The 13,770-nt window shown below is 45.1% G+C and overlaps 1 protein-coding gene across 24 annotated transcripts in view; it reads right to left on the bottom strand.

Annotated features, from left to right (window-relative positions):
* SCUBE2 (signal peptide, CUB domain and EGF like domain containing 2) overlaps positions 1 to 13,770 on the bottom strand; it is a 76,314-nt gene that overhangs the window by 46,668 nt on the left and 15,876 nt on the right. For 18 of the 24 annotated variants that reach the window (XR_012423405.1, XR_012423407.1, XR_012423406.1 and 15 more), the window contains 4 exons: positions 12,959 to 13,093; positions 8,215 to 8,340; positions 5,573 to 5,689; positions 4,772 to 4,861 (listed from right to left, as the gene is read on the bottom strand). Coding sequence is in view for 20 of the 24 variants with exons in the window: in XM_015435137.4 (XP_015290623.3) it covers positions 4,772 to 4,861; positions 5,573 to 5,689; positions 8,215 to 8,340; positions 12,959 to 13,093 (468 nt within the window). In the remaining 4 variants the exon portion in view is untranslated. The remainder of the gene's footprint in view (positions 1 to 4,771; positions 4,862 to 5,572; positions 5,690 to 8,214; positions 8,341 to 12,958; positions 13,094 to 13,770) is intronic. The other 6 variants (XM_065528580.2, XM_074014382.1, XM_065528584.2 and 3 more) reach the window with 1 other exon arrangement.

Raw genomic sequence — 13,770 nt, 5'->3', positions numbered from 1 at the left:
ATTTACTCAAATTTGAAGTTTCACTTTCCCTGAAAGGAGAAAACCCTGTCATAACCACATGAAAAATAAGCCACAGTTGTTAAATCGCAACTGTGGAGATGAGGAATAATAAGCAAACAGTCTTCTAGTTCTGTATCTCATACAGTTAGTCCAAGTAATAGACAAGTGCTATTCAACATTCATTGAACTGTTAGCATCTAGGCCTCCAGAAACGTGATTTTTCTTCCATAGCTACTTCATTTTAAAAACTGGGGGTGGGGGGTGGGGGGGTGGCTTACCCCTGTAATCCCAACACTTTGGGAAGCCGAGGCAGGAGGATCGCCTGAGCCCAGGGTTCAAGACCAGCCTGGGCAACATGGTGAGACCCCCCATCTCTACAAAAATTTTTAAAAATTAGCGAGGCCTGGTGATGAACACCTGTGGTCCCAGCTACTCGGGAGGCTGAAGCAGGAAGATCACTTGAGTCCAGGAGGTCAAGGTTGCAGTGAACCATGTTTGTGCCATTGCACTCCAGGCTCAGCAACACAGAGAGACCCTGTCTCAAGAAAAGAAAAAAAAAAAAAAAAAAAAAGGAACCCTGAAGGGGACAAGCTTAATCCTAATTAAATATGCAGATAGTACATGTATGTTTATCTCTGTTCCTTTCAAAATCTCATGAATATGAGAATAAATTGATTTTTTAAAGTATAAATCCTTAAAGACAAAGAAAATGGAAGAAAAGACAATAGACGAGAGATGTCAAACATTCTGGAAGTGGCATGTTAGCAGGAGAACAATATCTGGCGTAGAAGAAAGCTAGATCCTAGCGGTCTACAGAGGGGGTGCCAACAGCTGGTAAACTCATGTGAGCCCCAGAATCCCAGAAGAACCCAGGAATTGGGATTATCAAGTTATTCTAGAGGCAGAAATGCGGACAGAGTTAAAAACAGGAAGATTATGGAGAGTCTACATATGAAAAAGATAAACCCCAGAGCTCCTCCTTAATTCCACATAGCCATGTGACTACCCTTCTCCTATTCTGGCTATAGCAGAGAAGTCTGGACCAGAGAGGCACCAGGCTCAAGGGTACCAGGAACAACAGAGGAGGAGAGGGAGGCACTGTCAGGTGAAAGTCTATACCCTGAAAAAGAGATCTCAAACCCTCATCCCTCTTCCCCCAGCTCCTTCAGCTCCCTACTGGCAGATTTAAAGTCACTGAAAATTCCAAAAGCTATGTTAAAATAACAGCCACTGAAAGTTCCAAAAAGCTACGTTGAAACAACACTGCAACCCAGGATGACAGCAGCTAAGCCTACAGACAGGTGATTGAACGACTCCTCGCCAGCGAAATTGACCTACCCAAGCAAAAAGACCTAACGATATTAGCATTCGAGGATCTCCAGATGAAATGGCTAAGTCACTGCCTCATCACCCAAACATGGAGCCCACAAGTCAATAGAAAATCCAACTAGCTTTTTAGTATTTTACTATTAAACATGAAAAATCAGTCAAGAATCACTAGACATTTCTGGAAAGCCTCTAATATGGAATAAATACACCAGACCAAACCAACAGGGAAAAAGAATCCTGGAGGAAACAAAGATAATCTAGAGAACAGAAGAGGAGTTAAAATCTTATAATTAATTTCCTCAGGGAGATAAGAAAAGCATCCATGAAATAAGAGCAGGTTCCTAAAACAAAAGGCCAAAGTAAAATTCTTGAACAATTAAAATATGAAAATGAAAACTTTATCCTGTGGAAAGATTAGAAGAAAAAAATGAAAAGTCTTCTAGAAAGTAGAACAAAAACACAAAGGAGAGAAAAGAAAAAGAACAAAAATACAAGAGAGAGAAAAGAAAAAAAAAAAATTAGAGGGTCAATCCAGGAGTTACAACAGTCAGCTAATAGGAGTTCCAGAGGGAAAGAACAGAGAAAATGGAGGGAAGAAATTTATCAAAGACGGGCGCGGTGGCTCATGCCTGTAATCTCAGCACTTTGGGAGTCCGTGGCAGGTGGATAACTTGAGGCCAGGAGTTCGAGACCAGCCTGGCCAACATGGCAAAATCCCTTCTGTACTAAAAATACCAAAAAAAAAAAAAAAAAAAAAAATTAACCAGGCATGGTGGCATGTGCCTGTAGTCTCAGCTACTCAGAAGGCTGAGGCAGGAAAGTCACTTGAACCTGGGAGGTGGAAGTTGCAGTGAGCCAAGAGCGCACCACTGGACTCCAGCCTGGGCAACAGAACAAGACTCTGTCTCAAAAAAAAGAAATAAAAAGAAATTTATCAAAGAAAAAGATGTAAGATAATTTCTTAGAACTAAGGGATTTGAATGTTCATATTGAAAAGTACTAGGCCGGGCATGGTGACTCATGCCTGTAATCCCAGCACTTTGGGAGGCCGAGGTGGGCGGATCACGAGGTCAGGAGATGGAGACCATCCTGGCTCACACGGTGAAACCCCATCCCTACTAAAAATACAAAAAAATTAGCCGGGCGTGGTGGCGGGCGCCTATAGTCCCAGCTACTCGGGAGGCTGAGGCAGGAGAATGGCGTGAACCCAGGAGGTGGAGCTTGCAGTGAGCCAAAATCACACCACTGGACTCCAGCCTAGGCAACAGACCAAGACTCTGTCTCAAAAAACAAAAAAAGAAAAAAGAAAAGTACTAACAACAGGTGGGCAAAATCCCACAATAAAGAACATTATTGTAAAACTTCAGATCACTGGGGAGGAGAAGATCCTAGAAGCTTTCAGAGAGATGCTTTCACAAGTTTCTCCCAAAGGATCAAGAATAAAAATGACTTTAGACTTCTCAAAACAACCCTGCATTCTTGAAAACAATGGAGCACTAACTTCAAAACAGTGATGGAAAATTCTTTCCAACTCTGAATTCTACACTGAGCCAAATTCTCAATAAAGGGTGCAGGTAGAATATAAAGGTATTTTCAGGCATGCAAATTTTTAAATACCTCTATCTCATTCGCCAGATAAACTAACGAGAGGCAAGACATAGGATTCACCTAACAGGAGAGCGGCAAAGGGAATTGTAGGCTAATAGTAAACGCCCAGATGAGAGACATCTATAACAGACACATCAAGAAATAACTGTAGGGCCAGGCATGAAGGCTCACACCTGTAATCAAAACACTTTGGGAGGCCAAGGTAGGCAGATGGCTAGAGCCCAGGAGTTTGAGACCAGCCTGGGCAACATGGTGAAACCCTGTCTCTACAAAAAATACAAATATTAGCCAGGTGCAGTGGCGCATGCCTGTAGTCCAGCTACTCAGGAAGGTGAGGTGAGGGAATCACTTGATCCTGGGAGGCGGAGGTTGCAGTGAGATGTGATCACACCACAGCACCCCAGCCTGGGGGCAACAGAGTGAGACCCTGTCTCAAAAAAAAAAAGAAAAAGAAAAAAGAAAAAGAAAAAAAAGAAGAAAATAATAACTGTATGCCCTTCATTTTTCAGAAATATGGGGGAGGAGGAGTCAGAAAAAGAAACAGCTCAAAGAATTGAATGTTGTTGCCTCTGGCAAATGGGATGAGGAAATGGGAAGTTATGAGACAAGGAAATGATGCGCTTCATTACAAGCCCAGAAGTAATTAAGTTTCTATGTTATTCACATATACTATTTTCACTTAAGACAATGAAAAATTATAATTTCTAAAGAGCTCAGAAAGGTTACCTGCTTGGTAACCAAAGGCTGTATGATATGTTGCCTGACTGTTAAATTCAGAAACTGTCAAAAGATGGGTTTTGTTTAGGTTGAGCCAAACCTTCTCCAGAAGGAGTAACACGCCAAAGGATCTGTCTGACTCCCACTCCCACGGCCACCTCTATTTCTGCTCATCTCCAGCTTAACTGCTGGACCTTCAGGCAGGACTTCCCTTGTCCCACAGCCACGTGCTGCCCCTCTCCATTCATCTCTTCTACCATTATCATCAGCTGAGTCAGAAATAGAAGAGTCAGTGGACACAAAAGAAGGCTAGCCACCATTCTGAGCTAAAGGCTGCTTCAGAGGTAGACAGCTGACTTCACTGACCACCCACTCAGTCCCAGGCACTGGACTCTGGGCACCTTTCCATATTATTATTTTAATTGAGCATCCCAACTGATACGGTCAGGCTTTATGTCCCTATTCAAATCTCATCCTGAATTATAATCCCCATAATCCCCTCGTGTCAATGGAGAGACCAGGTGGAGGTGATTGGATCATGGGGGCGGTTCCCCCACACTGTGCTCATGATGGAGTGAGACCATGAGATCTCATGGTATTACAAGTGTTTGGTAGTTCCTCCTGCATTTATTCTCCTTCCTGCCACCTTGCAAAGAAGGTACCTTGCTTCCCCTTTGCCTTCCACCAGGATTGTAAGTTTCCTGAGGCCTCCCCAGCCATGTGGAACTGTAAGTCAATTAAGCCTCTTTTCTTTATCAATTACCCAGTCTCAGGCAGTTCTTTATAGCAGTATGAAAATGTGCGACTCACTGGCCCTAAGAGGTAGAAAGACCAAGAGACACAGCCTCAGGGCAGTTTGCCAAGCCTTACAGCTAGGTGGGGGCTGCATTGAGATGTTAACCTGATTATTCTGATGGCGAGACCAGGGGTCTTGCTTGGTTGGTGATTAAGCAACAACACTAGTGAAGAACAGACACACATCCTGGTTCACAGGAGCTGCTCACCCCAGTCCAGCTGGTCTGAGGGCATGTGGCTCCCAAGTTCAGGTCTGATGCAATAAGTTGGGGAGGGAAAGGGACAATGGCAGTGGCCAAGGAAGAGGAGTGAAGGCGCCTACCCATGAGCAGCCGCCGCTTCACCCGTTTATCCCCATCCACCACTGATGTGGCATTGCTCTCTGTCACCTCCAGGACAGTGTCCTCTCGCTCTACAAGAGAAGCAAAAGAGCACAGTTCTCAGACTGAATGAGTTAGATTGCTCATTCCCTGTACAACCGTGTTTGCTGAAATCCCAGACACAAGAGCAATGTAAGATATGTGACTCTGTTCACGCAATAAAAATGTGTTGTAATGAGGCTCTGTGGGAGACACAGCATGTCAAAGGGCCGCAGATCCTTAGCAAACATTAAACATGGAAAAGATTTTGGAGGTATATTGCACTGACCAAAGAGACACTAGGGAATGCAAGCTTCAGATTCACTCCAGTCTCCTGAGTCGAGGACAAAAAGAGCCTTGGGCCTGGAAACCTCTAAAATGGAGGTAGCGAAGGATACACCATGAAGGGCAAGGCAGGCATCCCACCAGAAATATGCAGCCCTGGCTCCTGCTGGCCAGAAGTGCTGCATCATCACAAACAGCTCTAACTTCATGCTGCCCTGGCCTCTTGGGATGTGTTGTGCCAGTCTCTGGAATACCAGCGTTAGGAGCAGCCTAGTCCAGGAGAGGAGGAAGGGCTTTCCAAGGTCACACACGGAGAGAGGGGCCTTCCCCACAGACCTAGACCACTCCCACTGCAGCATGCGAAGTGGGGGCAAATGCACCGGAAACAGCCTGCATCTGTGCTAAACACCATTAAGGGGCAGGGGTAGGGACGGGCAGGCTGGGGCAGACCCTCACTCAGTGTTGGGGTTACCACTCACCAAGGCAGCTCCTCCCATCTGTGTGCATCTTGTACTGTGGATGGCAGCTGCACTCTGGGCCGTCAGCTGTATCTTCACAGGAGTGCTGGCACCCACCGTTCCCATGGTTACAGGTCACTGACAGTAAAATGAATCAATACATAAAGCACTGAGATTTCCACAAACACAGGGCTGTGTTTGCTCCAGAGAAACTGATTTTCATTCTGCAAGTATTTGAGCACCTAGTGCATGCCAGGCATGGTGCACAGAAGACATAACTCCGAGGCAGACCCTGTGGTATCTGTGTAGGCAGATAGTTACAACACAAATCATAGAAATGCTGAAACATGGGTTTAAACAAAGTCATACAGGAAGAGGGAGATGGGAGAATTGGGGGAGAGATTTTTATTAATAAGGGAAATCATAGCAAGAGATTCTAGACTACTGCTTTGTTCTATTTAGAGAACTTTACCTATTAATACAGCTGTACTGGGGCTTTGGGAAATGCTATAGCACTTTATGCTGGAATAAAACAGACAATATTTAATTTGTACATATATGTCAGAATTTCTCTCATCAGATTCAATCTAGATTAGTTAGAAGGAAGGATAATCACAGGATGATTCTGCACACAATTAATGTGACATTAACTGGTAATTATCAAGACTATATATGAATGCATTGATGATAGGCCAAAAAAAAAAAAAAGCCAACTACAAAACTATCTATTCATCAAACTGTAAACCGCGGTTACCTCTGGCAAGGGAAACGGGAGGGGGAAAACTGAATGTTTTCTTTATATGCTTTGGAGTGTTTGCATTTTACATAGATCCTTTGTAATTTTTCTAATTCAAAAGAACTAATTACATATTTGTGGTATCCTGTGATTATAGCTATGTAAAAATTGTATATGCATATGAACCACAACTAAATAGGAATATGAAAAAATTGAAACAGCTGGTTATGTGGTGAGATTCTAGATCTTATTTTTTCTTTGTTAATTCCTCAAATGTTAAATAATATATGTTAATGTTAAAAATGTTATAATGTTAAAATGTTAATAATGTTAATGTTAAAATTAAAAAATGTTAATAATATAACAATATTATTTGAGCAGTGATATCTTACTGACATTTAAAATCTTTAAAAACAAGCTTACAGGCGCCCCCCGCCCCCAGCAACTGTCCCCTGAAAGACTGAAATGTTGAGGGTCTCGCCCCATAGGTGAGTCTTGGAGGGCCTGGGTCCTCCTTTCGAAGATCTGGAGGTGGGAAAATGGTCTCCACCCTGCTAGCTCACTGGATGCCCTCAGGGACAGCCTGACTTTGAGGGGCCCTAAGAGCCTGTCAGAACCTGTTGCTTGAGTGTGATGGTGGCACCAGCCTTGGCTTGGACAGTTTTGAGGCAGCACTCTGCTTTGTGAGGGAGACAATGGAGAGAAGTCCCTCACCAGTGAAACTGTCCCCTCATCTCTTACTCACCATAAACCACCATCCCCACCAAATGGCAGGGGTCTTCTGTCCATGGCTTTGGGAAGGTTCCTAAAGGGAACCCCTCAGTGCTTCCCTCAGCATAAATTGTGGTTTAGGAACACCATGAATTGCCAGTGGTTTCCTGTTCCCAGGTGGAGTTTTGTTACCACAATCGTGGTGCAGGGGTGCAGCCCGATGGTGTAGACCACTCATTCACCCATTCATTAAACACAAGTGTACTGAGCACATTCCGTAGCAGGCACCAGGGGAGGACTGAGAGGAAAAATGAGACAAGGTCCCTGACTTGGAGGGGCTCATAGCTGGGGAGACAGACACATCAACACGCAAGTCAACCCAGAGCTATACAGCTGAGGGAAGTGCTGTGGGAGCCAAAGTACAAAATGGCTGCCCTGTCTGAAGCACCCAGGAGGCTTCTGATAGCAGAGGATGGTAGCAAGGGATTAAGAGCACAGCTTTAGAGCTAACAGACCAGGGTTTGAACACTCATTTGCCACTAACTCCCTGTGTGACCTTGTTGCTTCACCTTCTGCACAACTTTGCCAACTGAAATGAGTGTAATAATACTGAACTCACAGGGTGGTGCTTGTAAGAATTAAATGGGATATGGCACATCTTGAGACAAGCCTTTGCACACAATAAATTCCCCACCAAAAGGTAGCTATTATGCTTATCCTTATTAGAAGTTAAACAGAATATTGAAGGTTGAGTGAGAGTCCACCATGCCAGGAAGGAAGAAGGGCTTGGGAAAGGCCTGGAGGCATCAAAGAATTTGGGCTCTTCTCCAAAGGTAAGGGGAGTAGTGTCTGCAGAAAGGAGGCAGATGAGGTTTATAAGGGAAGCAGGGCCCAGTGGCAAAGAGCTGTGATTGCCAGATGAGGAAATTTGGTTTTATTCTGTGGGAACAGGGAGAACTGCCCCCCAACATTCACGCTCCTTACTCCTGAATTTCATTTTCTCCTGATGAGTTCCTTTTAAAATATCATTTCCCTTCCCTAAGGGAGACTACCCTTCTGCAGTGAACAAGTACTTGGTAGAGGTCAGTATCCCGTGCTAACTGTCTTCCCCGCTGCTGCAGCCGTGTCATGAGGTGGTGCTTCTGAACTGGGCCACAGAAGGCAGCCTGTGGAATACGATGGTTCCCATGGCAGGTGTGCACCTGCCCATACTTACAAATGCAGTCTCTCTGGTTCTTGGCCAGCTCAAAACCAGGCCTGCACTCACAGGCGACACTGCCCCTTGGGGCCTCCTTGCAGATGTGACTACAGCCGTGATCCTTATTCATGCAGCTCAGGCCCTCTGAAAAACAGCAGTGTGTAACAGGTGACTAGGCTGTGGTCAGAATCCTGAGACCTGGGAGAGCGGCAAAGGGCTAAGGGGTGGCCCACAGACCTGTCTGCCTAGGTCTCCATCAGCCCCACATTTGAAAAGTATATGTCATTAAAGTCAACCTGGGCCAATTAATAGACATGAAAAATTTCTTCTGTCACCCAAGAGATATGATGTCTCAACTCTCCTAACGAGATGGGAGCCTTCCCAATACACTGGAGCTCTTTATTGGGTGCAGGATCAGAGCCTGCTGACCCCAGGAACTGGTACTCATGCTCTTATCTCTGCCATGTCTTTACCCAAGAGCTGATCAAGAATGTAAAGAGAAAAGGAGAATCCTCCTAAGAAATGTGCAGATAGAATGATCAAGATTTTCAATTTTTCACATACTCTTGAAGATAATTTTCAAAACATTTCAACACCCCTCTCTACCCCCACCAATCCTGCCCTTCAGAGGTGAGTGTGACTGCGGCATTTTGGCATCCTCATATGGGTCACATGCCCAGGGATCTGTCTTCTGTGACCACCCTCAGCCACTCCCTTGGTCCTTCCCTCAGGACGTAAGCCTCTGACAGACAGCATCACACAGCAACAGCAACAAGAACAGAGCAAGGGAGAGAGAAGACAGAGAGAGAAGGAGGGAGTGTGCTCATGTGTGTGGTAGCTGCTGTACAATTCTTTTGAGGTATACAGTAAATTTCGATTAGGCTCAACCTTGTAGTACAATGGTGGGCAGGGAACACCTGCTTCTGTTCCCGCAGGGCCCGGCGTACATCTACATGAGGGGCACTAGCAAGGTAACTGCCCGTGTGGTTTACCAGCATTCTGCCTCATCTCAAAACCAATTCTTCGAGATCCTGCTGCCTGCCAGCATCCTGAAGGAATTCTTTTCATACCCTACAGTATTTTCAAGACATCTGCTCAGTTTATACTGCATTATTAATTACCTATTCCTATGTTGCTTCTTTGCATTTGTGCAATGTAACTCTAAAACATCTCTGAGAGTAGGGACTTGGTTGTCATTGGCTCTCTACTGACGAGACACTCTAATGCTAGAAAGGCACTGGTTTCAACACGAGTACAAAAAGGTTGCTTTCACTTCTCTAGAATCCAACACTCTTCTATATTATGCCCCTAAAACCTTAGCCAACAGGTTCTAATGAAGTCAAAGTTCTCTCTCCAGCTCCCATGCCAGAGCTGTCAAACTGTGCTTAACTGGAACAATTGTTTTAATACAAACAGATGCCATTCCCATTCCAAAAGACAGTGCAAGAGTTAATATATCCCATACTTTCAAGAGTCTCTCTTAAAATCCTCTTGCTCTTTTGCCTGACAGTTATGAGCTGTCTGCACTCCAGCACTGAGTCTGCTGGTTGCTGGGATTCATTCATCCATGCCAAGGGTGGCTGTCAATTAACATAGAAAGAGACTTGCACTGGATTGGTGGAAAACTTTCTCTTGCTCTGACTGGCAATTTCCGAAGATGTGATTTGCTCCCCAGAACTGAGATGGCGTGGGAGGTGACAGCTGCCTCTAGAAGCAGTGTCCTGTCTTTCTGAGAAGGCCCAGAAAGCGTTGTGTTTGTCCTTGGGTCAGCAAAGCATGGGAAATAACCAGTGCTCAGGTGTAAATATAACAGTGCCCAAGAAATGGGGGCAGGAACACCTGGAAAGTACACCCCCAAACAGGCCAGCTGCTGCTGCTTTTCCACTCTGTTTACAAGACCGTTAAGACCTTTACAAAGTGATCTTTACTGCCTCAGAGTAATTCACCTACACAAGAAATATTTCATAAGAACGCCTGTGTGCCAGATGCCATTGTGATACACAGAGAAGCTGCCACCTGATGTTCCACCACATCAAGCTACACCTGAAGTTACCAAGAGGTAATAGAGACTTAAATGGCTCTGGAATTGCTGATGGCTTTTCAAGAGGTGACCTCAAAGCCTTTCATAGCACCCTGACTTAAAGCAAGACCACTGCTGGGGAGAGCACATTAATTTGTTCCAAACTAGGCAGCCCAGCAAATGGCCCTAGCTCTTTCCAAAACTGGCCTGGTTGTCACGTCCAGGACGGTTTGTTCACCATAAGGGAAACAGCTCAGAAACACTGGAAATCCCCCATTCTGGTGCACCCCAAGATCAGGGCCCCACTGAAGATTATTTCTGGAAACCCAATAAAAATATGCCGTGTGAACTGGGAGGAAAGCGTGACCTAAAACGGGTAACAGGCTCTGCCGAAAGCACAGCCTCCACTTTGCCACCCTGACACCTTCCCCATCGCCCTGAAAAGGCATCAGTACACCATCTAAATATTCTCAGAACACACAAAACAAAAGAGGAGTTCTCATTCTGAGAGCCTGAGCAGCCATGAATAGGAACAAAGGCAGGCCGGGGGTGATGTGTTTCTCTCCAGCCTACCCTCATTATATGGGTGAAAACACACAGTCTCTTTATCACAGCTTTGGAGTCTCTAAGGATAAAAAAAAAAAAAAAAATCAATATCTTGAGCTTTCCCTCAGAGTCAATGATTACGATGCCCTATATTAAAGAACATTTTGTAAATAATTATTAAAAACAACAGCAATAGAAAACACTAGCTTCCTGTGTTGCCTTCTTTCAATCACTTTTAAGGTATCCGCTGTGGGTTTTTAAGCCTATAGTTTCATAGTTTAATGTGCACATCAAAGAGAAAATCCTAGAAGAAAACTTTTTACAGGCTGTTCTATTTGAAGAATCAAAATGCTAGGATGCAAAGGTTCTCCGTTACCAATTGCTATAATCCGTTGGCTGACACTCCCATGAATTTGCCAAGCAGTCAGGTTGAAACACAACAGAAAATCATAGAGAACACTTCCAGACCACAACTCAAATTCTTGGATTTTGGTTTTAGTTCCAGGCAAAAATGTTCACTTTAAATACTCTTCAGGGGATCCAAGAATGTCTGAATTGTAGAAAATTTAGAAAACACAGTTTGCAGAAAGGAACTGCATTTGTATTTGCTTATGTTATGAGGAGCCTGTATCTCTAATAGTCCAGGGGTTTGCAGGACTGAGCTAGGGCTCTGGAAGTGCAAGGATAAGGGGTGATCTTAATCGCTACCAGCTGCTTTGTAACTGGGTGGGACCCAGACTGCAAGGGCGCAAGCGATGGCTTTAACCTGCAGGTCCCACATCCCTCCCCAGCCACCTGCAGAAGAAGCCAAAGTGACTTGCCAGGAAGCAGCTGGGAGCAATCAAAAGGAGAGATGCCCTGAGATTTGGATCACTCTGTGCCACTGGCCTCCTAATTCATTCCCACCTCGAATTTGGCCTGCATCGGACAAGAGTGCAGGGCACACCAATGACCCCAGAGAACCTGGCAGGAAAATGAAACCCAACTGCTACTTTATCAAGGGCCACACCTGGTACAAGATAAGAAATCTGCCTGATCAAAGCCAGTGCGTGTGACTTCCCTGCTCCAAACACTGAGAATGAGCAGACTCCGGATGATGATAACCATCAAATCCATTGGCCCCTGGGGATTCCTCTGACGATTTTTCTTAGTACCCAAACAGGTATTCCAGTTAGGTATAAGGTGTGAGCCACCATCCTTGGAAAATGAGACAAAAATCATCTTCCATAAAGAAACCCTTGAAAAGTTACCAAGACCAGGATTAAAACAATCTACAAATTTGTGATTAAGCAGTAGAAGAACTTAAAATGACCTCATTCTTAAGTAATGGGAAAGAATAAGCAGCACATGGCCAAAGGGGTTAATAGGCTAGTATTTAGGGCTCTTCCCCTAAAAATAGGCAGATGCAACTCCAAGAGAAACACAGCCACCAAAATGTGACTCTTCAACTTAAGAAAGAGCAGGGAAGAGTTAAAAGGATGACATTCAGTTAAAAATAACTGATTGGCCACATGTACTTAATGCATCTTCCTCTCAAGAATCAACTAAGTAACAGAAGAATGAAAAAAGGTATAAACTCAAAGCAAAGAGAATGAAAAGAAGGACATCAGAAGAGAAGAGTTTCTGGCAAATTTACAGAGGAATGGTAAATGGTGACATAGGTGAAGGAAACCACAGCACGGAGAGTCCAGGGAAGGAGCCCTTCTGCCCCTCGGAGCTCAAAAATGCAAACCATGGAAGGGCCAGATCTAGCTTGGGGCTGGAAGCAGGGCACTTCATTGAAAGTCTGAATGGGAAGGATCCAGCCTCCTCTCTGCCCACCCAGAGCAGGGAGCAGGATCATACTGGTGCTGTGGTTTTCAGCACCTTTTTGAAAAACTTGGCAGATCATCCTCTATATTGCTCCTGAGACATCTAGTCATGTTTGCAATGTATTCTATGTAAAGATTAGAATCAGAGAATGTGAGAGTTTGAAAGGACCTCAGTGCTCACCCAGTCCAGTGCACCTATTTTGCCAGGTGAGGAAGTTGAAGTTCGAATAACTTGCCCACGGTTAGCCGGCAGTGGCATCTAGACTCAGGCCTCCAGACTTTCTATACCCTGTGCTTCCCCCCTAGAGTCAGTGTGTGTGCGTGTGCGCCAAGGGAGGGGGTCTCAGATGTGACTCCGTCCCCATCCACAGTGGGGCAGAGGTACCTTCTGAACGGTGAATGCAGGTGTGTTGATTGTCACTCAGGAAAAACCCCTCCTTGCAGCAGCACTCATAGCTCCCCATGACGTTGACACAGGTGTGCTGGCAGCCGCCATTGTTCTCCAGGCATTCATCCACATCTGGAGGGAGAGAGGGATTAGCCTCTGCTTTGGTGACTGTTTCAAATGCCCCACCTCACCCAGCAGCTCAGGGGCCCTGCTAAGCAAAGATGAGGTCCCTCTTCACGTCCCTGCACCACAGAAGCTTTCTGAATCAAAGCCAGTGAGGTCCACAGACAATTACCCAGTCCTTATGGGTCTGGGGCTCACTTGGCCAGGACCACCACATGGACACAAGATCAATTAGCTCAGTAAATATTTGTTGAACACCTTCTCCTTCCAAAGCATGGTGCTAGAGGAGACAGCAAAATATAGATAAGGAAGATAAAACTCCTTCCCTCAGCCAGGTGTGGTGGCTCACGCCTATAATCCCAGCACTTTGGGAGGCTGAAGCAGGTGGATCACCTGAGGTCAGGAATTCAAGACCAGCCTGGCCAACATGGTGAAACCCCATCTCTGTTAAAAACACAAAAATTAGCTGGGCATGGTAGCACATGCCTGTAATCCCAGCTATTTGGGAGGCTGAGGCAGGAGAATCACTTGAACCCGGCAGGTGGAGGTTGCAGTGAACCGAGATCATGCCATTGCACTCCAGCATGGGCCTCAGAGTGAAACTCCATCTAAAAAAAAAAAAAAAAAAAAATCCTTCTCTCTAGGAGCATGCACTTCAGCAAGAGACAAGTATACAAATGATTCTG

Source organism: Macaca fascicularis, chromosome 14 (genome assembly GCF_037993035.2).
Source record: "Macaca fascicularis isolate 582-1 chromosome 14, T2T-MFA8v1.1".
Classification (NCBI taxonomy): Eukaryota; Metazoa; Chordata; class Mammalia; order Primates; family Cercopithecidae; genus Macaca; species Macaca fascicularis.
The sequence above is the reverse complement of the archived record's forward strand: the minus strand, read 5'-3'. Positions and strand labels throughout refer to the sequence as shown.